The sequence below is a fragment of the Zonotrichia leucophrys genome, unplaced genomic scaffold (assembly GCF_028769735.1).
Source record: "Zonotrichia leucophrys gambelii isolate GWCS_2022_RI unplaced genomic scaffold, RI_Zleu_2.0 Scaffold_58_302659, whole genome shotgun sequence".
Taxonomy (NCBI): Eukaryota; Metazoa; Chordata; class Aves; order Passeriformes; family Passerellidae; genus Zonotrichia; species Zonotrichia leucophrys.
The window spans coordinates 200011-223132 of record NW_026992263.1 but is presented as its reverse complement, the minus strand read 5'-3'; the positions used below and the strand labels follow the sequence as shown (position 1 = coordinate 223132).

Genomic DNA, 23122 nt, shown 5'->3' with positions numbered 1-23122 from the left:
GCGCATGCGCAGCGGAACCTCAGCGCGCCTCGCTCCTCCGAGCCGCCAGGGGGCGGACACGCGAGGGGGCGGGGTCAGGGCCGGAAGCGGAAGCGGCTCTCGCTGGGCAGAACCCGGAAGCGGAAGCGCTGCCGTGAGGGGCTGTGAGGAGGAGGAGGAGGAGGAGGAGGAGGAAGCGCGGCCGGGGGGTCCCGGGGGGTCCCCGAGGTTCCCCCGCAGCCGCCCCGGGACCGAGCGGGACCCGCGGGACCCTCAGGGGCCGCCATGGTGAGCGCCGCCAACTCCGGGAAATTCGGGAATTTTGGGGAATTTTTTAGGGTTTTTTGTGATTTTTTGGGGATTTTTTTGGAATTTTGAGGGGCCCGGGGGGTGACAGCGGTGGGGGAGGGGGAGAATGAGGGGTCCGGGGAGGGTCGGGGGGGTTTTGGGGGGATTTGAAGGAAACTGAGGATTTTGGGAGGAATTTGACGATTTGGGTGGAATTTGGGGGGATTTGGCGTCTGTGGGGGTCGCGGTTGGGTTTTGGGGGGGATTTGATGAATTCTGGGGGGATTTGGGGGCACTTTGGTGAATTTTGGGGGGCTTGGGGCAGTTTGATGATTGTGGGGGGGATTTTGGGCGCTTTGATGAATTTTTGGGGGTCTCTCCCCAATTCCTGAGCCTCTCCCTCACTTTTGACACATTTTTTTCCTTTTTTCTCCTTTATTTTCTTTTTTTTGCATTTCCCCCATTTTTCCTTTCATTTTCTGGTTTTTTCCCCTTTTATTTTCTTTTTTTTTTGCCTTTTATTTTCCCTTTTTTTCATTTACTCCCCCACTTTTCCCGTTTATTTCCTTATTCCTCTTTTATTTTCCTCTTGTACTTTTATTTTCCTTTTATTTTCTTCTTTTTTCCACTTTTCCCCCTTTTTTTTATTTTCCTTTTTTTTGCCTTTATTTGCCCTTTATATTCTTTTCCTTTTATTTCCCCCATTTTTCCCCTTTCTCCCCATTTTCCCCTTTTATTTTCTATTTTTTTAATTCTTTCTCCATTTATTTTCCTTATTTTCATTTCTTCCCTTTACTTTCCCTTTTTTCTTTTTATTTGCCACATTTTCCCTTTTGTTTTCCCCGTTTTCCCCCTTTTTCCCTCCCATTTTCTCCCCTTTTCCTCTTTTCCCAATTTTCCCTTTTTTCTCTGTTTCTCCCCATTTTTCCCATTTTTTCTCCCCATTTTCCCATTTTATTACCATTTTTCCCATTTCCCCTATTTTTCTCCTTTATTTTCCCCTTTTCCCCATTTTCCCTTTTTGTTTTCCCATTTTTCCCCATTTTATTCCCATTATTTCCCATTTTCCCCCATTTTATTCCCATTATTTTATATTTTTCCCCATTTTTCCCATTTTCGGGGTTTCTCTCCCCATTCCCAGCGCCCCCCCCCCCCCCCCCAGCGCCATGAGCGGCCCCTCGGGGGGGGGGTCCCGACCCGAGGCCCAAAATCCCCAAAATTCTCCCCAAAATTCCAATCCCCCAAATTCACCCCGAAATTCCCAACATTCACCCCAAACTCCCCCCAGCTCCCAAAATCCCCCAAATTTGCCCCAAAATCCCCCAAATTTCACCCAAACCCTCCCAAAATCGCCCTCAAACCCCTCGAATTTTGGTGAAATTCCCCCAAATTTTTCCCCAAACTTCACCCAAATGTCCCCGAATTTGACCGAAAACCCCCCAAATTTTGCCGAAATTCCCCCAAATCTGACCCAAAACCCCTCAAACTTACTCCAAAATCCCCCCAATTCGACCCAAAATCCCTCAAATTTTCCCCAAAATCTCCCAAAATCGCTCTCAAACCCCTCCAATTTCCAAATTCCCCCAAATTTTACCCAAAACTCCCCAAATTTCACCCCAAACCCTGCAAATTTTGCTGAAGTTCCCCCAAACCCCCCGAATTTCACCCAAAGCCCCTCAAATTTTGCTGAAATTCCTTCAAATTTCCCCCAAAACCTCCCAAAATCGCTCTCAAACCCCTCCGATCTGACCCAAAACTCCTCAAATTTCCCCCCAAATCCGACCCAAAACCCCCCGAATTTCGCTGAAATTCCCACAAACCTGCCCCAAAATCTCTCGAATTTCCCCCAAAACCTCCCGAAATCGCTCTCAAACCCCTCCAATTTCGCTGAAATTCCCCAAGGCCTGACCCTAAAACCCCCGAATTTCACCCGAAATCCCACCCCAAATCTCTCAAATTTCACCCAAAACCTCCCAAAGTCCCTCTCAAATCCCTCCAATTTCGGCGAAACCCCCCCCAGTTTTGCCCAGAACCCCTCAGATTTCCCCCCAAATCCCCCGAATTTCGCCGAAATTCCCGATTTTTCCCAAATCCCCTCAGATTTCCCCCAAGGCCCCTCCCCCGCCCTTTCCCGCTTCCCGCCCTTTCCCCCGCAGTCTCGCGAGAACTCGTGGCGGGATTTCTGCGCGCGCCAGGCCCGCGCGGCCGCCCGCGACTTCGCGCGCCGCTACCGCGACTTCGTGGCCGCGCAGCCGCAGTCGGGGCTGGGCGGGGCCGGCGCCGCCGCCGCCTTCTCGCGCCGCTTCGCGCGGAACTTTCTGGAACACTTCCGGGCCGAGGTGGCGCGCGCGGCCGCCGAGAGGGGCGGGGCCAACGACAGGGGCGGGGCCGTGTCGCGATATGGGCGCGATAGCGGGGAGAAAATGGGGGAAAATGAGGCGAAATTGGGGGGATTTGACCCAAATTTGAGGGAAATTGACGCAAAATTTGCTGAATTTGACCCAAAATTGGCTGATTTCGGGTCAAATTTGCGGGAAATGGACCCAGATCTGAGAGAAATTGAGCCAAAATTGAGGGAAATTGACCCAAAATTTGCAGAATTTGACCCAAAATCTGGGGAAGTTGACCCAAAATTGGCTGAATTTGGATCAAAATTCAGAGAAATTGACCCAAAATTGGGGGGGATTGACACGAAATTGGGGGGAATTGGCTCAAAATTGGCAGAAATTGACCCAAATTTGCCTGAATTTGGGTCAAAGTTGGGGGGAATTGACCCAAAATCGAGGGAAATTGGCTCAAAATCGGCTGAATTTGGATCAAATTTGAGGGAAATTGACCCAAAACTGGGGGGAATTGACCCGAGATTGAGGAAAAGTGGCTCCAAATTTGTGGAAATTGACGCAAAATTGGCAGAAACTGACACAAAACTGAGGGAGATTGGATCAAGTTTGGGGGAAATTGACCCAAAATTGGGAAAAGTTGACTCAAAATTTGCAGAAATTGATGAAAAATTGGGGGAAATTGGACCAAATCTGACAGAAATCGGCTCAAAATCGGCTGAATTTGGACTGAAATCAGCTGAAATTTGCCCAAAACCGGCTGAATTTGGATTAAGATCGGCTGAAATTTGCCCTAAATGGGCTGAAAGTGCCTCAAAATGGGCAGAAATCGGCCCAAAACCGGCTGAAATTGGCCCAAAATCAGGTGAAATTTGCCCGAAATGGGCGGAAAACGCCCCAAAATCGGCAGAAATCGGCACAAAGCGGCCTCACAATGTCCCAAAATCGCTGGAAATCGCCCCAAAACCGGCTGAGATTTACACGGCGTGGGCTGGAAACGCCCCAAAATCCCTCGAAATCTCCCCAAAATCGGCCGAAATTTCCCCAAAATCGCCTGAAATCTCCCCAAAATGGGCGGAAAACGCCCCAAAATCCCTCGAAATTTGCCCAAAATCGGCGGAATTCGCCCCAAATTCCCCCGGACTCTCCCCGGACTCCCCCGAGTGGCCCCGAAACTCCCCGAAATCGCCTCAAAACTCCCCAAAATCGCCGGAAATCTCCCCAAAATCCCCGGAACTTTCCCCGAAATCTCCAGAACTTTCCCCGAAATCTCCCGAAATTTGCCCGAAATCCTCGGAAATGGCCCCAAAAGCGAAGCCGCGCCGCCGCTTCTCGCTGCGCAGCGTCGGCCGCAGCGTGCGGGGGATGCTCCAGTGGCGCTCGGGGGAGCCCCAAAACCCCCGGAATTCGCCCCAAAACGCGGAACCGCCCGAGAAGCCCCAAAACCGCCGGAATTGGCCCCAAAACCCGCGGAATTCGCCCCAAAACCCGCGGAACTCGCCCCAAGCTCCGGAGCCGCCCGAGGAGAAGCCCCAAAACCGCCGGAATTCCCCCCAAAATGTGGAACCGCCCGAGAAGCCCCAAAACCGCCGGAATTCGCCTCAGAGCCGGCGGGAGCGGCTCCTGCGCATGCGCGGGACCCCCCGGCTGGGAGCCTGGGGGCGGGGCCGCGGCGGGGAAGGGGCGGAGCCAGAGAAAAGCCACGCCCACAAGGTGGGTTTGGCGGGAAAAATAGGGAAAAAATTGGAATTTTGGGAAAAATGGGAAAAATTGGAATTTTGGGGGATTTGGGGTTTTGGGGGGAAAAATGGGAATTTTGTGGAAATTGGGGGTGTGGGCTTTGGGAGCGAATTGGGGAGAAAAAGGAGATTTTGGGCAAAATCGGAAAATTGGAATTATTTGAGCTGTTTTCTGGGCTGTTTTTTGGGTTTTTTAGATTGTTTCTTTTGGGTATTTTTGGGGCTGTTTGGGCTGGTTTTGGGGGCTGGTTTTTTTTGGTTTTTTTAGCTGTATTTTTTCGGGTTTTTGGGGTTATTTGAGCTGGTTTTGGGGCTGTTTTTTTGGGGCAGTTTGGGTTTTTATGCTGGTTTTTTTGAGTGTTTTTGGAGTTTTTTGGGAGTTTTTGGGGCTGGGGTTTTTTTTGTTTTTCTTCGGGTTTTCTGTGGGGTTTTTTGGGTTATTTCCTGCATTTTCTGAACCCTTTTCCCTCCCCAGGCCCCGGAGCCGCAGGATGAGCCCGGCCCCGCCCCCACGTAAGCCCCGCCCCCAAAGCCCCTCCCCCTCAGTGCTCCGACCCCATTTTCCCAATTTTTCCTTATCCCCAACTCCCCTTTCCCCATTTTTTTTATTTTCCCCCAAATTTCTCAATTTCCCAATTTTCCCCCATTTTTCCCAGTTTCCCCCATTTTTCCCAATTTCCCCATTTTTCCCAATTCCCCCATTTTTCCCCAATTTCCCCCAATTTTTCCCCATTTTTTTCCCATTTTCTTTCCCCATTTTCCCCATATTTCCCCCTTTTCCCCATTTTTCCCCATTTTCCCTTTTTCCCCATTTCCCCATTTTTTCCCATTTTTCCCCGTTTTTCCCCATTTTCCCCAATTTTTCACGTTTTTCCCATTTTCCCCCAATTTTTCCCCGTTTTGCCCCCAGGTCTGACCCCGACCCCCCCTCGGAGCCGGAGCTGCTGCGGGGGGAGGGCGGCGACGGCCCCGGACGAGGTGAGCGAAATCCCAAAATCGCCGATTTTCACCCCAAAATCCCCCAATTGCCCAAATTCCCGATTTCTCACCCCAATTCTCCCCCAGGCCCGGGCCCCGCCCCTCCCCCCCCGCTGCTGCCGCCGCGCGCGCCCCTGGAGGAGCCCGGAGCCCCTCCCCCGCCGGAAGTGACGTCAGGTGAGGGAAAAATGGGGCCGAAAATCCGGGAAATTGGGAAAAACGGGAAAAACGGGGATTTGGGGGGGGCAAAATGGGGATTTTGGGGAAATTGGGACAGAAATGGGAATTCGGGGACATTTTGGGGGCAAATTTGAAAGAAAATTGGGAATTTTGTGGATTTTTTGGGGTGAAATGGGATTTGGGGGATTTTGGGGATTTTGGGAATTGGTGAAATGGGATTGGGTTTTGGGAGAGATTTTCAGGGTAAATTGGAGATTTGGAGACTTTTTGGGGCACTTTGGGCGGGAAATGGGGGATTTGGGGATTTCTGGGAGGAAACTGGGAACTTTTTGGGGTGACAGTTGGGGATTTTGGGGAGATTTGGGATTTGTGGGAGATTTTGGCATTTTGGAGTGAAAACTGGGCGGAAAATGGGAATTTTTGGGGGAAGAAATGGGAATTTGGGGGATATTCGGGGGGAAAAATTGGGGTGAAAATTGGGAGTATTTCCCGTTTTCCCCTCCAAATTCCCCAATTTTCAATTTTCCCCAAAACTCCCCAATTTCTCCACAAAATCTCCCATAACCCCCACAAAAATCCCCAATGTTTTCGGTAAATTTGCCAATTTTCTCCACAAATTCCCCCTAATTTTCCCCAAATCTCCCTACATTTCCTCCAAACTCCCCAATTTTGTGCTAAATTCTCAATTTTTCCCGAATTTTTCTCATTTTTCTCTCCTTTTTCTCTCTCCAGGCCCCGCCCCCTCCTTCCCCTTCCCCCTCGGCCCCGCCCCTCCATCGTTGGCCCCGCCCCCTGCCTTGGCCCCGCCCCCTCCCGATCCCGGCGGGTTTCCCGCGGAGCCCGAGGGGGGCGTGGCCTCGGCGGGGGGCGTGTCCGGCGCGGAGCTGGGGGCGTGGCCGTGGTTCCACGGGACGCTGTCGCGCATGCGCGCCGCGCAGCTCGTGCTGCAGGGGGGGCGGGGCGGCCACGGCGTCTTCCTGGTGCGGCAAAGCGAGACCCGGAGGGGCGAGTTCGTGCTGACCTTCAACGTGCAGGGCAAGGCCAAGGTGGGTTTTGGGGTGAAAAACCGAAAAATTGGGAAAAAACTGAATTTTCTGCAAAAAACCCGGTGGTTCTAGGTGAAAAAATGGGGATTCTATGGCCAAAAATGGGATTTTATATTGAATATTCGGGGTTCGTGCTGACCTTCAACGTGCAGGGCAAGGCCAAGGTGGATTTTGGGGTGAAAAACTGAAAAATCGGGAAAAAGCTGAATTTTCTGCAAAAAATCCGGCGGTTCTAGGTGAAAAAATGGGATTCTATGGCCAAAAATGGGGAAATTATGGTCAAAATTGGAGTTCGTGCTGACCTTCAACGTGCAGGGCAAGGCCAAGGTGGGTTTTGGGGTGAAAAACCGAAAAATTGGGAAAAAGCTGAATTTTCTGCAAAAAACCCGGTGGTTCTACGTGAAAAAATGGGGATTCTATGGCCAAAAGTGGGATTTTATATTGAATATTCGGGGTTCGTGCTGACCTTCAACGTGCAGGGCAAGGCCAAGGTGGGTTTTGGGGTGAAAAACCGAAAAATTGGGAAAAAGCTGAATTTTCTGCAAAAAACCCGGTGGTTCTAGGTGAAAAAATGGGGATTCTATGGCCAAAAATGGGGAAATTATGGTCAAAATTGGAGTTCGTGCTGACCTTCAACGTGCAGGGCAAGGCCAAGGTGGGTTTTGGGGTGAAAAACCGAAAAATTGGGAAAAAACTGAATTTTCTGCAAAAAACCCGGTGGTTCTTGCCCAAAGGGTTCTAACCCGTTTTGGGTCAATCTTTGGGATTTTTGGGTCAATCTGTGCCATTTTTGGGCTGCTGATCCTGTTACATATTTGGCTCATTTCCAGGTCAATTTTGGGTTCATTTCTGCCATTTTTGGCCCACAGCATTTCCATTTATCCCTCAATGAGTCCCTGCAGTGCCGCGTTCAGCACCTCTGGTTCCAGAGCCCGTTTTGGGTCAATCTTTGGGTCAATCTCTGCCATTTTTGGCTCAATCTGTGCCATTTTTGGGCTGCTGATCCTGTTACATATTTGGCTCATTTCCGGGTCAATTTTGGGTTAATTTCTCTCATTTTTGGCCCACAGCATTTCCATTTATCCCTCAATGAGTCCCTGCAGTGCCGCGTTGTTCCAGAGCTCGTTTTTGGGTCAATCTCTGCCATTTTTGGGTCAATCTGTGCCATTTTTGGGCTGCTGTTCCTGTGCCATTTCTGGGTCATTTCCAGGTCAATTTTGGGTTAATTTCTCTCGTTTTTGGCCCCCAGCACCTCCGTTTGTCCCTGAACGAGTCCCTGCAGTGCCGGGTGCAGCACCTCTGGTTCCAGAGCATCTTCGACATGCTCGAGCACTTCCGGGTGCACCCCATCCCCCTCGAGTCGGGGGGGCCCAGCGACGTCACCCTGCTCAGCTACGTGGTGGCCTCGCACCGGATTTGGGGTAAAAAACCGCGATTTTGGTAAAATTCGGGGAAAAACGGGTTAAAATGGAGTTAAAGTGGGGTTTAAAGGGTTAAAATGGGATTTAAAGGGTTAAATTGGGATTTTGGGTCACCCTGCTCAGCTACGTGGTGGCCTCGCACCGCATTTGGGGTAAAAACCCGCGATTTTGGAAAATTCGGGAAAAAACGGATTTTGGGGGTTTCAGGAGGTTAAATTGGGATGTGAAGGGTTAAAATGGATTTTAAAGGGTTAAAATGGGGATTTGGGGTCACCCTGCTCAGCTACGTGGTGGCCTCGCACCGGATTTGGGGTAAAATCCCGCGATTTTGGTGAAATTTGGGGGAAAAACGGGATTTTGGGGGGTTTCAGGAGGTTAAATTGGGATTTAAAGGGTTAAAATGGGATTTGAAGGGTTAAATTGGGATTTTCGGGGTCACCCTGCTCAGCTACGTGGTGGCCTCGCACCGGATTTGGGGTAAAAACCCGCGATTTTGGGAAAATTTGGGGGAAAAACGGGATTTTGGGGGGTTTCAGGAGGTTAAATTGGATGTGAAGGTTAAAATGGGATTTAAAGGTTAAATTGGGATTTTGGGGTCACCCTGCTCAGCTACGTGGTGGCCTCGCATCGCATTTGGGTAAAAAACTGCGATTTTGGTAAAATTCGGGGAAAAATGGATTTTGGGGGTTTCGGGAGGTTAAAGTGGGGTTTAAAGGGTTAAAGTGGGGAACGTTGGGATTTTTAGGGGGGGAAATTTTGGGGTTATTTTGGGAATTTTTATGGGGAAATTTGGGGATTTTTAGGGGGAAATTTTGGGATTTCTTTGGGGATTTTTGGGGGAATTTTTAGGGGGAAATTTTGGGATTATTTTGGGTATTTTTAGAGGGAAATTTGGGGATTTTTGGGGAAATATTGGGATTTCTTTGAGGATTTTTGGGGAATTTTAGGGGAAATTTTGGGATGATTTTGGGAATTTTTATGGGGAAATTTTGGGATTTATTGGGAATTTTTAGGGGGAAATTTTGGGATTATTTTGGGGATCTTTAGGGGGAATCTTGGGATTCTTTGGGGGATTTTAGAGGGAAATTTTGGGATCTTTTTGGGCATTTTTTGAATGAAATTTTGGATTTGGTGGGATTTTTAGTGGGGATTTTTGGGGGATATTTAGAGGGAAAATTGGCGATTTTTAGGAGGAAATTTTAGGATTTTTTGGGGATTTTTAGGGGAAATTTTGGGATTATTTTGGGAATCTTTACGGGGAATCTTGGGATTCTTTGGGGGATTTTAGAGGGAAATTTTGGGATCTTTTTGGGCATTTTTTGAATGAAATTTTGGGATTTTGGGGGAATTTTTTAGTGGGGAAATTTTGGGACTTTTGGGGGGGATATTTAGAGGGAAAATTGGGGATTTTTAGGGGGAAATTTTGGGATTTTTTTTGGATTTTTAGGGGGAAATTTTGGGGATTTTTTTGGGGTTTTTTGGGATATTTAGAGGGGAATTTTGGGATTATTTTGGGAATTTTTATGGGGAAATTGGGGGATTTTTAGGGGGAAATTTTGGGGGTTTTTTTGGGATTTTTAGGGGGAAATTTTGGGATTTTTTTGGGATATTTAGAGGAAAGTTGGGATTTTTAGGGGGAAATTTGGGGTATTTTGGGGATTTTTGGGAAAATTTTGGGATTTTTTTGGGATTTTTAGAGGGAAATTTGGGGTTTTTTTGGGGATATTTAGAGGGAAATTTTGGGATTATTTTGGGAATTTTTATGGGGAAATTGGGGGATTTTTAGAGGGGAATTTTGGGGGATTTTTAGGGGGAAATTTTGGGATTTTTTGGGGATATTTAGAGGGAAATTTGTGGGATTTTTGGGGCGATTTCACTGAAATTCGCCGTTTTCTCCCCTCCCCCCCCCTTAGGTCGCTCCGGGAGCCGCTCCGACCCCTCCCCCACCCCCCCGGACCCCGCCCCGCCCCCACCCCCCGACTGACCCCGCCCCCCGCCCCTCCCCCACCCCCAAAAACCCCCAAAAATCCCACAAAAAAAAAAAACAAAAACACTACAAAGGGGGAGGGGGTGGGGGAGGGGCAGGGTCGGCCCCGCCCCCTCCCCCCGCCCCTCCCCCCCCCCCCCCCGGGTTTATTTTTGTACCCGCCCCTCCCCCACCCGCCCCCCCCCCCCCTTTTGGGGGCGTTTTGGAAGAAAAATGGGAAAAAAACAAAAAAACAAAACAAAAAAAAAATCAAAATTTTGGTGCTGTCGTCATTGGGGGGGAGGGGCGGGGGGGGAGGGGAGGGGTCCCGGGTTGGGGGTCCCTGGTGCCGATTTTGGGGGGTTTTACCCCAAATTTTGGGGGTTTTTATCCCAATTTTTTGGGGTTTTTTTTTGCAATTTTTGGGGATTTTTTTTCCACTTGCTTTCAGAGTTTTTCCCCATTTTTAGGATTTTTTTTTTCCCCATTTTTGGGTCTGTTTCCCCACATTTTGGGGTTTTTCCCAAATTTGGGGATTTTTACCCGAATCTTCGGAATTTTTCTCCACTTTTGTTGGGATTTTTTTCCCCATTTTTTGCAGATTTATCCCAATTTCGGCTTTTCTCTCCCCAATTTCTCATCCTCCAACACCACAAAACTTCTTTTCTCTTTTGCCCATTTTTGTGAACATTTTTTATTCCAAAAACCCACTAAAAATTCCCCAAATCCCCCAAAATTATTTTACGAACCCCAAAAATTCCCAAAAATGTCCTCTCGGATCACCCCAAAAATCTCAAAATCCCCAAAATTCTCCCCAAAAATCCCCAAGTACAAAAAGAAAAACCAAAAATCCCCCCAAAAATCCCCAATAGTATCCAAATTTCCCCAACCCTCCCCAAAAATCCCCATAATAGAAAAAAGCCCAAAAAATCCCAAATTCCCCCCAAACCCCCAAAATCTAAAAAAAAAAATCCCCGAAAATCCCCAAATTTCTCCAGAAATTTTTTAAAAATCCCCAAAAAATCACCAAAATTATTTTAAAAAAAATCCCAAAATTTCCCCCAAATTTCCCCTCCCCCCCCCTCACCAGGGCCCCCCCTCCCCCCCCTCCCGCCCCTCCCCCACCGCCCCCCGGAACGTTCGCAGCCCCTCCCCCACCTGCCCCAGGGCCACCGTGGCCTCAAGCCCCGCCCCCAGCCCCGTCAGCCCCGCCCCCTCCTCCCCAGGCCCCGCCCCCTCCTCCGGCCTCAGCCCCGCCCCCTCCCCGGGCTCCTCCCCCTCCCCCAGGGCCGGCGCTGGCCCCGCCCACTCCCCAAGCTCCGCCCCCTTTCGGGCCCGTCCTGGCCCCGCCCACTCCCCCCGCCGGCCCCGCCCCCAGCGCAGCCCCGCCCCCACCAGGGCGGCCAAAGCTCCCACGGTCACCATGGCAACCAGCAGGGGGAGGGGCCAGCCCGGGGTCACCGCGGGGTCAGGGGTCACGGCAGGGTCACCAAGGGTCACTCCATGGTCACCAGTGGTCATTTGGTCACCAGGGGTCACTTTGTGGTCACCGATGGTCACTCCATGGTCACCAGTGGTCACTCCGTGGCCTGAGGGCGTCAGGGTCACCCCAGTGGTCACTCGGTGGCTCTCGGTGGTCACTCTGTGGTCAGCAGGGGTCACTCGGTCACTCCCGGTGGTCACTCGGTGGCCTGGGGGGCTCGTGGTGGTCACTCGCTGACCCTCAGTGGTCACTCGGTGGCTGGGGGGTTGTGGTTGGTTCCTGTGGTCAGTTGGTCCTCCTCCCAGTGTCCAGTGGTCACTGTGTCAGTGGTCCTGCCGGCGGTCACTGTGGTCAGTTGGTCACTCCCAGTGGTCCCAATGGCCGTAGTGGTCAGTGGGTCACTCTGGTGGTCCGATGGTCAGTTGTCACTCGGGCGTCACTGTTCACGTGGTCCCAGGGGTCAGTTGGTCACTCCCGGGGGTCACTGTGGCCGTAGTGGTCAGTTGGTTACTCTGGGTGGTCCCAGTGGTCACTGTGGTCATTTGGTCACTCTCGGGGGTCACTGTGGTCCCAGTGGTCACTGTGGCCAGTCAGTGGTCATTGGTGGTCATGGTCCGGGTCCCAGGTCACTGTGGTCCCAGTGGTCACTGTGGCCGTAGTGGTCACTGTGGTCATTCGGTCACTCCCAGTGGTCACTGTGGTCACTCTGTGGTCACCGATGGTCAGCAGGAGGATCCAGAGGGGGGGGAGGGGCCCCATGGTGGGGGAGGGGCACCTGGGGGGGGGGGGGAGGGGTCAGAGACACCAAAAACCCCAAAATTCTCCCCAAAACGTCAAAAACCCAACAAAACGACCCAAAATCACCAAAAATCCCCAAATCCCCCCAAAATTCCGCTCAAAATCCCCCAAACACCGAAATTCCACCCAAAATTTCCCCAAAATCCCCAAATTCCCCCGGAATTCAAGGAAATCGCCCCAAATCCCTCAAAAAGCCCCAAAATTCCCCAAAATCCCCCCAGATCCCCCAAATTCCACCAAAATGCCCCAAAATTTCATCCCAAAATCCCCCAAACTCCTCCGATTTTACCCAAAATCCCCCAAAAATCTCCACGTTTCCCCCCCACTCCCCCAAATTTCACCAAAAACCTCCATTTGCCAATCCCAATTTTGCAATCCCCAAATTTCCTCCAATTTCCCCAACCCCCCAATTTTGCCCCAAATGCTCCAAATTTCCCCAAATCCCCCCAAAACTGTCCCGTTTTACCCAAAATCCCCCAAATTCCCCCCGAATTCACCCAAATTTCCCCAAATCCCCTGAATTTCCCCCAAACTCACCCAAATCCCCCCAAAATCCCCCCAAAAATCCTCCAGTTTGCCCCAAATCCCCCAAAATGCCCCAAACTCACCCAAACATTCCCCCAAATCCCGCCAAAATCCCCCAAATTCCCCCAAAATCCCCAAAATCCCCCGAATTCCCCCCAAACTCCCCGAGGTTCCCCCCGGATTTGCCCAAACCCCCAAATCCCGCCCGGATTTGCCCAAATCCCCCCGAATTGGCCCCAAACCCCCCCCGGTACCTCAGGAAGTGGCGGCGCCGGAAACGCGGCCGGGGCGGGACCCAAAAAACCCCAAAAACGCCCCAAAATCCCGCCCTGCACTGGGAGGGGCCCCAAACCCCAAAAACCCAAAACGCCCCAAAATCCCGCCCTGACAAGGGAGGGGCCCCGACACCCCAAAAACCTCGAAAATCGACCCAAAATCCCCGCCCAGAGCTTGGGGAGTTGCAGAAACCCCAAAATCCTCCAAATTCAGCCCAAAATGCCCCAAATCCAACCCCAAAAATGCCCCAAAAACCTTGAAAATTGACCCAAAAATAAAATAATCTTTCAAATTCAGTCCGGAAACCCCAAAATCGTCCAAAGTCAGCCCAAAAATCCTTCAAATCCAACCCCAAAATCCCCCAAATTTGACCCAAAAACTCCACCCAGAAATTGTGGGGTGGGGGGGTCGAAAACCCCAAAATCCTCCAAATTCCCCCCCGAAAAAAACCCAAATAATCCCAAAAAAATCCCCCTAAAATCTGCCAAAATTCGCCAAAAAATCCCCCAAAATATCCCAAAAAATTTTAAAAATAAAAAAAAAAAAAAATCTAAAAAAGCCCCAAAAAATCCCCCCCCAAAAAACCAAAAATCTCCCCAAAAATTCCTCAAAAAATAAAAAAAAAATTCCCCCAAAATATCCCAATAAAATCCCCAAAATTAATCTCAAAAAATCACCCCAAAAAACCCCAAAAATCCCAAAAAAATCCCCCAAAAAATCCGCCAAAGATCCCAAAAAAATCCCAAAAAACAAACCCAAAAAATCCCCAAAAATAAAAAAAAAAAAATCCCCAAAAAATCCCCCCAAAAATAAAAAAAAAAATCCCCCAAAGAAACCAAAAATCCCCCCCAAAAAATAAAATAAAAAATCCCCAAAAAAATCCCGAAAAATTTTAAAAATCCCAAAGAATCCCTTAAAAAATCCCCCAAAAAATCCCAAAAAAAATCCCCAAAATAAAAAAAAACCCAAAAAATTTTTTAAAAATCCCCAAAAGTGCCCAAAGTGCCCCAAATCCCCGTCCCAGTCCAAACCAGTCCAAACCAGTCCAGACCAGTTCATTTCTGCTGCTCATTTCTTTATTTCCCCTCCCCCCAAATTTTCGGGCTCCCCTCCCTCCTCAGGGTGGGGGAGGGGCCCTGAAAGGCCCCAAATTCGGAGCCTTCATCCCCCCCCCATCACCATCACCATCCTCATCCTCACCCTCCCCAAACTGGGCCAAACCGGGGCGGTTTCGGGGCTTTTCGGGACCCCAAATTTGGGTCGGATTCGGGGTTTTTGGGACCCTCTGGGAGCTCCCGAAATTGGCCAAATTTGGGGTTTTTGGGGCCTTCGTCTTCATCATCTTCATCATCCTCATCCTCGCCAAACCGGGAGCGTTTTCGGGAGCCCCAAATTGGGTCGGATTCGGGGTTTTCGGGGTTTTCCTCGGCCAGGTCCCAAAGTCGCTGAAATTCGGCGTCGCTGATTTCTTCATCATCCTCATCCTCATCATCCTCATCCTCACCGAACCGGGACCAAACTGGGCCAAACCGGGCCGATTTCGGGGCTTTTCGGGAGCCCCAAATTGGGGCGGATTCGGGGTTTTCGGGGCGCTCCCAAAAAACCTTTTTGGAGCCCTCCGGGAGCTCCCAAAATTGGCCAAATTTGGGGTTTTTGGGGCCTTCGTCTTCACCGTCATCTTCGTCACCGAACTGGGATTGAACTGGGCCAGACTGGGAGGATTTTGGGGGTTGGTGAGAGCCCAAATTTGGGTGGGATTTGGGGTTTTTGGTGCTCTTCCAAAAGCCCTTTTTTGGGCCTTCCCAAAATTGGCCGAATTTGGGGTTTTTGGCTTTTTTGGTGCCTTCGTCTTCCTCATCTTCATCCTCGTCAAACTGGGGCCAAACTGGGCCAAACTGGGCGGATTTCTGGGGGTTTTGGGACCCCAGGTTTGGGTCAGATTTGGGATTTTTGGGGTTTTTGGATTCATCCCAAACACTCTCCCGAAATGGCCCAAATTTGGGATTTTCGGTGCCAAAATCTTCGTCTTCATCCTCCTCAAATTGTGACCATTCTTGGGCTTTTCGTGACCCCAAATTTTCCCCAAATTTGGGATTTTTGGGGTCGTTTTCTATCCCATCCCAAAATGGCCCAAATTTGGTTTTTTTGGCATTTTTTGCTTTTTCATCATCTTCATCCTCACCATCCTCATCCTCCCCAAACTGAGCCCATTTTTGGGTTTTTTGAGACCCCAATTTTGGGTCAGATTTGGGATTTTTGTGGTCATTCCCAACACCCTCCCGAAACGCGCCAAATTTGGCATTTTTAGCATTTTTGGTGCCAAAACCTTCATCCTCCTCCTCCTCAAACTGGGACAATTTTTGGGCTTTTCCTGACCCCAAATTTTCCCCAAATTTGGTTTTTTTGGTGGCAAAACCTTCATCCCCACCCTCCCCAAACTGGGACAATTTCTGGGCTTTTCCTGACCCCAAATTTTCCCCAAATTTGGCCTTTTTGCTGCCAAAATCTTCATCCCCACCCTCCTCAAACCGGGACAAATTTTGGGGTTTTGGGGACGCCAATTTTGGGCCAAATTTGGGTTTTTTTCCCCCGGCGGAACCTTCTGGAAGAACCTCAAAGAATCTCTGCACAAACCCCGCCCCTTCCTCCTCCTCCTCTGGCTCCTCCTCCTCCACAAACTCCGCCCAATCAGCAGCCTCGGGCGGCCACGGGGCCCCGCCCACCACGCCAGCCCCGCCCCTGGGCGTGGCCGGCCGGTATTGGTGGCACAGGGCTCCGGCCAGCGCCGGCCCGCACTCAGCGGTCACTCCGAAGTCCAAGCGTCCACCCCCGGGGAAGCAGGAGCGCTCCGGCCATTGGCCGGCGGTCAGCGGCCATTGGCACGAGCCCAGCCGGTCATCGTCCCATCCATGGTCCTCGTCCCACACCTGCAGCTCCAGCTGCGCCCCCGGCCGCAGAGTGACCACGCCGAGGTCCAGCCGCTGACCCCAGCGCGGCCGGTCCGAGTTCCAGGCCGTGGACGTGCGGGCGCGGCGGTCAGCGAAGGACACGCGGACGTAGGCGTCCGTGGCGGTCAGCAGGTCGCCACGCCACCCCCGGCCACCTAGAATCTGCACGGACAGTGGTCAGTGGTCATCATTGGTGTGGGCATTGGTCATTGGTTATTGGTCAGTGGTCAGTGGTCATTGGTCAGCGAAGGACACGCGGACGTAGGCGTCCGTGGCGGTCAGCAGGTCGCCACGCCACCCCCGGCCACCTAGAATCTGCACGGACAGTGGTCAGCGGTCACTGCAATGGTCAGTGGTCATTGTGGTGGTCATTGTGATGGTCAGTGGTCAGTGGTCATCATTGGTGTGGGCATTGGTCAGTGGTTATTGGTCAGTGGTTATTGGTCATTGCTGTGGTCAGTGGTCAATGTGGTGGTCATTGTGATGGTCAGTGGTCAGTGCAATGGTCAGTGGTCATTGGTTATTGGTCATTGCTGTGGTCATTGGTTATTGGTCAGTGGTCAGTGGTCATTGGTCAGCGAAGGACACGCGGACGTAGGCGTCCGTGGCGGTCAGCAGGTCGCCACGCCACCCCCGGCCACCCAGAATCTGCATGGACAGTGGTCAGTGGTCAGTGCAATGGTCAGTGGTCATTGGTTATTGGTCATTGCTGTGGTCATTGGTTATTGGTCAGTGGTTATTGGTCATTGCTGTGGTCAGTGGTCATTGTGGTGGTCATTGTGATGGTCAGTGGTCAGTGCAATGGTCAGTGGTTATTGGTCATTGCTGTCGTTATTGGTTATTGGTCAGTGGTCACTGGAATGTTCAGTGGTCAGTGTGGTGGTCATTGCTGCTGTCATTGGTCATCATGGTGGTCAATGGAGTGGTCGTCACTGAGGTCATTGGTGTGGTCATTGGTCACTGGAGTGGTCAGTGGTCGTTCTGGTGGTCACTGGTCAGTGGTCACTCAGTGGTCACTCACCATCACGGACAGGTGCGCCAGGCCGCGGTGGGCGGGGCAGCACGGGGACCCGCCCACAGGAAGGGGCGTGGCCGAGCACGGACAGTGGCACGGGTGGTCACTCAGGTGGTCACTCAGGCGGTCACCTGGAAAATCAACGGCATGGTCAGCGGTCACTGTGGTGGTCAGTGGAGTGGTCATTGACCATTGGTGTGGTCAGTGGAGTGGTCATCATGGTGGTCATTGTGATGGTCAGTGCCGTGGTCAGTGGTGTGGTCAGTTGTGTGGTCAGTGGTGTGGTCATCATGGTGGTCAGTGGTCATTGGGGTGGCCATTGGTCATCATGGTGGTCATCAGGACATTCATTGGTGTGGTCATTGACCATGGGAGTGGACATTGGTGTGGTCATTGGCCATTGGTGTGGTCATCATGGTGGTCAGTGGAGTGGTCATTGTGGTGGTCATCAGGCTGGGCATTGGTGTGGTCATCATGGCGGTCATCCCAGTGGTCAGCATGCTGGTCATTTGGTGTGGTCATTGATGTGGTCATTGGCTCTTGACCATCCCAATGACCACACTGCTGACCATCAGAATGACCACTGACCACTCCACTGACCTTGCTGACCACTCCGGCCGCAGGAGCAGTTGACCCTCAGCGCTTTGGCCGCCACGTAGCTGCGGATGGCCGCCCGCAGTGACCACTGACCACAATGACCACAATGACCACTGACCTTGCTGACCACTCCGGCCGCAGGTGCAGTTGACCCTCAGCGCTTTGGCCGCCACGTAGCTCCGGATGGCCGCCCGCAGTGACCGCAATGACCACAATGACCACTGCACTGACCACTCACCTGACTGACCACTCCCACTCCGGCCATGTCCACCACAGGAGCAGTTGACCCTCAGCGCTTTGGCCGCCACGTAGCTCCTGATGGCCGCCCGCAGTGACCACTGACCCAATGACCACAATGCCCACAATGACCACACTGACCACTGACCTTGCTGACCACTCCGGCCATGTCCACCACAGGAGCAGTTGACCCTCAGCGCTTTGGCCGCCACATAACTCCTGATGGCCGCCCGCAGTGACCACTGACCCAATGACCACAATGACCACTGACCTTGCTGACCACTCCGGCCGCAGGAGCAGTTGACCCTGAGCGCTTTGGCCGCCACATAACTCCTGATGGCCGCCCGCAGTGACCGCCGCCGGGGGTCACTCCGCGGCACGAGCGCGTCCAGCGGCCAAAGGTCGGCCTCGACCACGGCCGGAGCCGCGGGGACGCCCTTGAGCCAGCGGCCGAAGTCCTGCGGCCGCCCGAAGGCCAGGTCGCCGTCGCGGTCAGCGCCGCCGTCCACCTCGAGCAGCCGCTGGCCGAAGAACTCGCCGAAGCTGACGTTGCCCTCGGTGGCGGCGCCGGACGTCCGGCACGCGGCCGCTCGGGCCCCTCCGGCCGGGCCGAAGGTCAGCTCCGTCCGCAGGCAGTCGGACGCCTCCTGCGCGCCCACTCCGGCCATGGCGGCGCGGCACAGCCGGACGGCGGTCAGTGTCCGGAGCCGGCCGCCCAGGCGCGCGGCCACCACGGCGTGGGTGCCCCAGCCGGACACCAGCTCGGCGTAGAGTCCGGCCGTGGCCGGAGTGAAGTGCGGCGGGAGTGACCGGACGGCGCGCAGGAACGAGGGCGAGGGGCGAGCGGCCGAAGGCTCCAGCCACGTCCTGGGGGGGCACGGACAGTGGTCAGCGTGGGAATGGTCACTCTGGGAGTGGTCAGTTTGGAATGGTCACTCTGGGAGTGGTCAGTTCTGGTTTGGTCAGTTTGGAATGGTCACTCTGGGAGTGGTCAGTTTGAAATGGTCACTCTGGGAGTGGTCAGTTCTGGTTTGGTCGGTTTGGAATGGTCACTTTTGGTTTGGTCAGTTTGGAATGGTCACTCTGGGAGTGGTCAGTTTTGGTTTGGTCAGTTTGGAATGGTCACTCTGGGAGTGGTCAGTTCTGGTTTGGTCGGTTTGGAATGGTCACTCTGGGAGTGGTCAGTTTTGGTTTGGTCAGTTTGGAATGGTCACTCTGGGAGTGGTCAGTTTGAAATGGTCACTCTGGGAGTGGTCAGTTCTGGTTTGGTCAGTTTGGAATGGTCACTTTTGGTTTGGTCAGTTTGGAATGGTCACTTTCAGAATGGTCACTCTTGGTTTGGTCGGTTTGGAATGGTCACTCTGGGAGTGGTCAGTTCTGGTTTGGTCAGTTTGGAATGGTCACTTTCAGAATGGTCACTCTTGGTTTGGTCACTTTGGCAGTGGTCACTTCAAGTGTCAGTTTTGGTTTGGTCAGTTTGGAATGGTCACTTTCAGAATGGTCACTTTGGGAGTGGTCATTTTGGGGGCAGTGGTCACTTTGGGAGTGGTCAGTTTGGTGGGGAATGGTCAGTTTGGAATGGTCACTTTGGGAGTGGTCATTTTGGGGGCAGTGGTCACTTTCTCAGTGGTCAGTTTGGGGGGGAATGGTCACTCTGGCAGGGGTCACTTTGGTCACTTTGAGAGGGGATCGGTCACATTGGAGTGGTCACTTTGGGGGGAGCGGTCACTCTAGGAGTGGTCACTTTCAGACTGGTCACTTTGGCAGTGGTCACTGTGGCGAGGAATGGTCACTTTGGCAGTGGTCACTTTGTCCAGAGGGGTCAGTTTGTCCAGAGTGGTCACTCTGGCAATGGTCAGTTTGGTGGGGGAGGGGAGGATTTCGGGATGAGGATGAAGATGAAGCTGAGGATGAGGATGATGATGAAGATGGAGACAAAACCAAGGAAGATAAGGAAGATAAGGAAGAAGAAGATAAGGATGAAGATGAAGATGAAGATGAAGACAGAGCCAAGGGAGCTGAGGAAGGTGAAGATGAAGATGAAGATGATGAAGATGAGGATGAGGATGAAGATGAAGACCATGGACATGAGGACAAAGATGAACATGAAGAAGACAAAACCAAGGAAGATAAGGAAATGAAGATGAAGATGAGGATGAGGATGAAGATGAGGATGAGGATGAAGATGAGGATGGCAATGAGGATGAAGATGAAGATGAGCATGGCAATGAGGATGATGATGAGGATGAGGATGATGAGGATGAAGGCCGCTCACCAGTAGAAGGTGCACACCAGCTCCTGCCAGCTGAGGGCGCCACAGCATGGACATGAGGACAGAGATAAAGACAAAGCCAAGGGAGATAAGGAAGATGAAGATGAAGATGAAGCTGAGGATGAGGATGAAGATGAAGATGAGGATGATGATGAAGGTGAGGATGATGAAGGTGAGGATGATGAGGATGAAGGCCGCTCACCAATAGAATGTGCACACCAGCTCCTGCCAGCTGAGGGCGCTCCGGTCCTGCCGCTGCCACCGCAGCCCCTCCTGCGCCACGCGCGACTGAGACCCCTCCCCCAGCACGCCCAGGCCCCGCCCCCTGCCCCACGACACCCCGAAGCTCCACCCCTTGGTCACCGATGACGTCACCGCCGTGCCCACGGCCGACGCCCCCGCGGCCACCCGGGACTGGCGGCGGCAGCGGCGGCCGGAGCGCCAGCCGCCAATGGCGGAGGGGACGCGGCGGGGCGACATCGAGTGCAGGGCGTCGGGACACAGGAGACACCTGCGGCCACCCCGGGGGACACCGTCATTGTCACCTCTGGGGCCATCGCTGTCACCAGGGCCACCCTCAAAGCCATCAGGGACAGCAACGGGGCCACCAGAGCCACCCCTCATCCCACCATTGTCACCCCAGCTGCCACCAGGGCCACCGTGACGACCCCGAGTGCCACCAGAACCAACCCCGGAGCCACCAATGGGGCCGCCATGGCCACTCCCGGGGCCACCACGGCCACCGCTGTCACCTCCAGGGCCGCCATGTTTCCCAAGGCCCAAGGTGTCCCCGTGGGTTTCCCAGGTTCCACCACTGTCACCGTGTCCGTCCCAGGTGTCCCCATCCCAGGTGTCCCCAATGTCCCCGTGTCCGTCCCATCCATCCCAGGTGTCCCCAAGGGTGTCCCCAAGGGTGTCCCCCGTGTCCCCGATGTCCAGGGCCCGCCCCGCCGCCATCTCCATCTTGGTGACGTCAAAGCCGCGGCCGAGCGCGCCCAGGGCGGGGGCGGGGCGCGCGCGTGCGCAGGCGGGGCCGCGGGCACGGCGGCACCCGGCGGGGGCGGGGCCGGCAAAGGGGGCGGGGCCAGGGGAGGAGGGGGCGGGGCCAGGGGAGGAGGGGGCGGCGACCAACAGGGCCAGGAGCAGCGCCAGCGGGGGGGGCACCTGCGGGACAAATTGGGGACAATTCAGGGGGTTTTGGGGACAATTAATGGGGTTTTTTTGTGATATTTTGGGTCATTTTGGGGGCATTCAGTGACAACTGGGGACAATTCGGGGGATTTTGGGGGGATTTGGGGACATTTTAAGGGGGTTTGGGGACATTTGGGGGACAATTTGGGGGGATTCAGGGACAAATTTGGGATTTTGCGGCCATTTGGGGACATTTCAGAGGGATTTGGGGTCATTTTTCCCCAATTTTTGCCGATTTTTGCAATTTTTTCCCAATTTTTGCCAATTTTTGCCAATTTTTACCATTTTTGGTGGCCTTGCTGGCCCCGCCCCTCCCTCCCCCCCCCCGGTGTCACCTCCCCTCCCCCCCCTTCCGGTGTCACCCCCAAAATGTCCCCGAGGTGTCCCCGCCCCTCCCCCACCCCCGGCCACATCCTCTGCATGGGGGGAGGGCACCAAAATGGGCAAAAATTGACCCAAAAATGACCCAAAATCCCCCCAAAAACCCCCAAAAATCCCGAATTTTCACCCCAAAATTCACTAAAATCACCCCAAATTCCCCCCAAAATTGTACCAAATCCCCCCCCAAATATCCCAATTTCCTCCAAACCCCCCCAAAATTCTCCAAAATTTCCCCCAAATTTCTCCGAAATTCCCGCCAATTTCTCCAAATCCTACCCAAATTCCCCCCAAAAATTTTCGCCCCAAAATATCCCAAATTTCCTTCACAAATATCCCCAAATTCCCCCCTAAAATCCCCAAATTCCCCCCCCCACAAAAATCTCCAAAATTTTCCAACCCCTCCCAAATTCCCCTCAATTTTCCCCCCAAAATTCTCCCAAGTTTTCCCCAAATTTCCCTCCAAAATTCCCCCAAAAAGTTTCCAAATTTTAACCCAAATCCCCCTAAAATCCCCAAATTGCCCACAAACCCATCCAAAATCCTCCACATTTTCCCCAAATTCCCCCCAAATCCCCAAACTATTCAAAAATCCCCAAATTTCCCAAACTCCCCCAATTTTGCTCCCAAAATTCTCCCGAATTTCCCCCAAAATTTCCCCCCAAATTTCCCTTAAACTCCCCCAAAATTCCCCAATTTTCCCCAAAATCCCCCAAAATTCCCCAATTTTCCCCAAAATCCCTCAAATTCCCCCCAAATCCCCCAAACGATTCCAAACCCCCCAAATTTTCCCAATCTCCCCGGATTTCTCCCCAATTCCCCCCTCACCATCTCGGGGCCTCCGGGTTCGGCTCGGGGGGCCGAGGGGGCGGGGCAGGATGTGCTCAGGCCACGCCCCCTTCCCCTTAAGCCGGGCCCCTTCTCTATAAGCTCCACCCCTTTCTGCAGGCCACGCCCCCTTGCGAGGGAAATGGAAAAATTTGGGGCCAAAATTGGAGATTTGGGGCCGGATTTTGGCGGGAATTTCGGGGATTTTTGGGGAATTTGGTGACTTTTACAGATTTTCGTGGATTTTTTGGGGACTTTTAAAGGACTTTTTGGAGAATTTCTGAAGAATTTTTTGGAATTTTTAGGGGATTTTTTGGGGGATATTTTGAGATTTTTTCAGAATATTTTTTGTGATTTTGGGGGATTTCTTTGGATTTTTTATGGGATTTTTTGGGGGATATTTTGAGATTTTTTCGGAATATTTTTTGTGATTTTTGGGGGATTTTTTTGGAATTTTTAGGGAATTTTTGGAGGGATTCTTGGAGGAATTTTGGGGGAATTTTTTTTTGAATTTTATATAAATTTTGAGGGGATTTTTTTTTTGTTTTATTGAGAATGTGTTCTTTTGTTTTTAATATTATTTTATTTTCAGGATTTTGGAAGGGGATTTGGGGATTTTGGGGGATTATTGGGATTTT

General features: G+C 52.3%; 2 protein-coding genes across 2 annotated transcripts; one reads left to right on the top strand and one right to left on the bottom strand.

Annotated features, from left to right (window-relative positions):
- Nucleotides 1–133: 133 nt before the first annotated feature.
- On the top strand, nt 134–10061 carry LOC135460568 (uncharacterized). Its single transcript, XM_064737456.1, has 8 exons — nt 134–267; nt 1409–4319; nt 4821–4858; nt 5256–5323; nt 5411–5500; nt 6236–6549; nt 7799–7970; nt 9884–10061. Exons 2-8 carry the CDS (start codon nt 1434–1436, stop codon nt 9952–9954), a joined length of 3639 nt encoding a protein of 1212 aa, XP_064593526.1. The 5' UTR covers nt 134–267; nt 1409–1433; the 3' UTR covers nt 9955–10061.
- A 4033-nt stretch (nt 10062–14094) lies between these two features.
- Nucleotides 14095–21700, bottom strand: PRF1 (perforin 1). The gene is made up of 5 exons (XM_064737445.1): nt 21680–21700; nt 20290–21251; nt 18087–18682; nt 16988–17112; nt 14095–16128 (listed from the first exon to the last, which is right to left on the bottom strand). The coding sequence occupies exons 1-5, from the start codon at nt 21698–21700 to the stop codon at nt 14215–14217; spliced, it is 3618 nt and encodes a 1205-aa protein (XP_064593515.1). The 3' UTR covers nt 14095–14214.
- Nucleotides 21701–23122: the final 1422 nt, after the last annotated feature.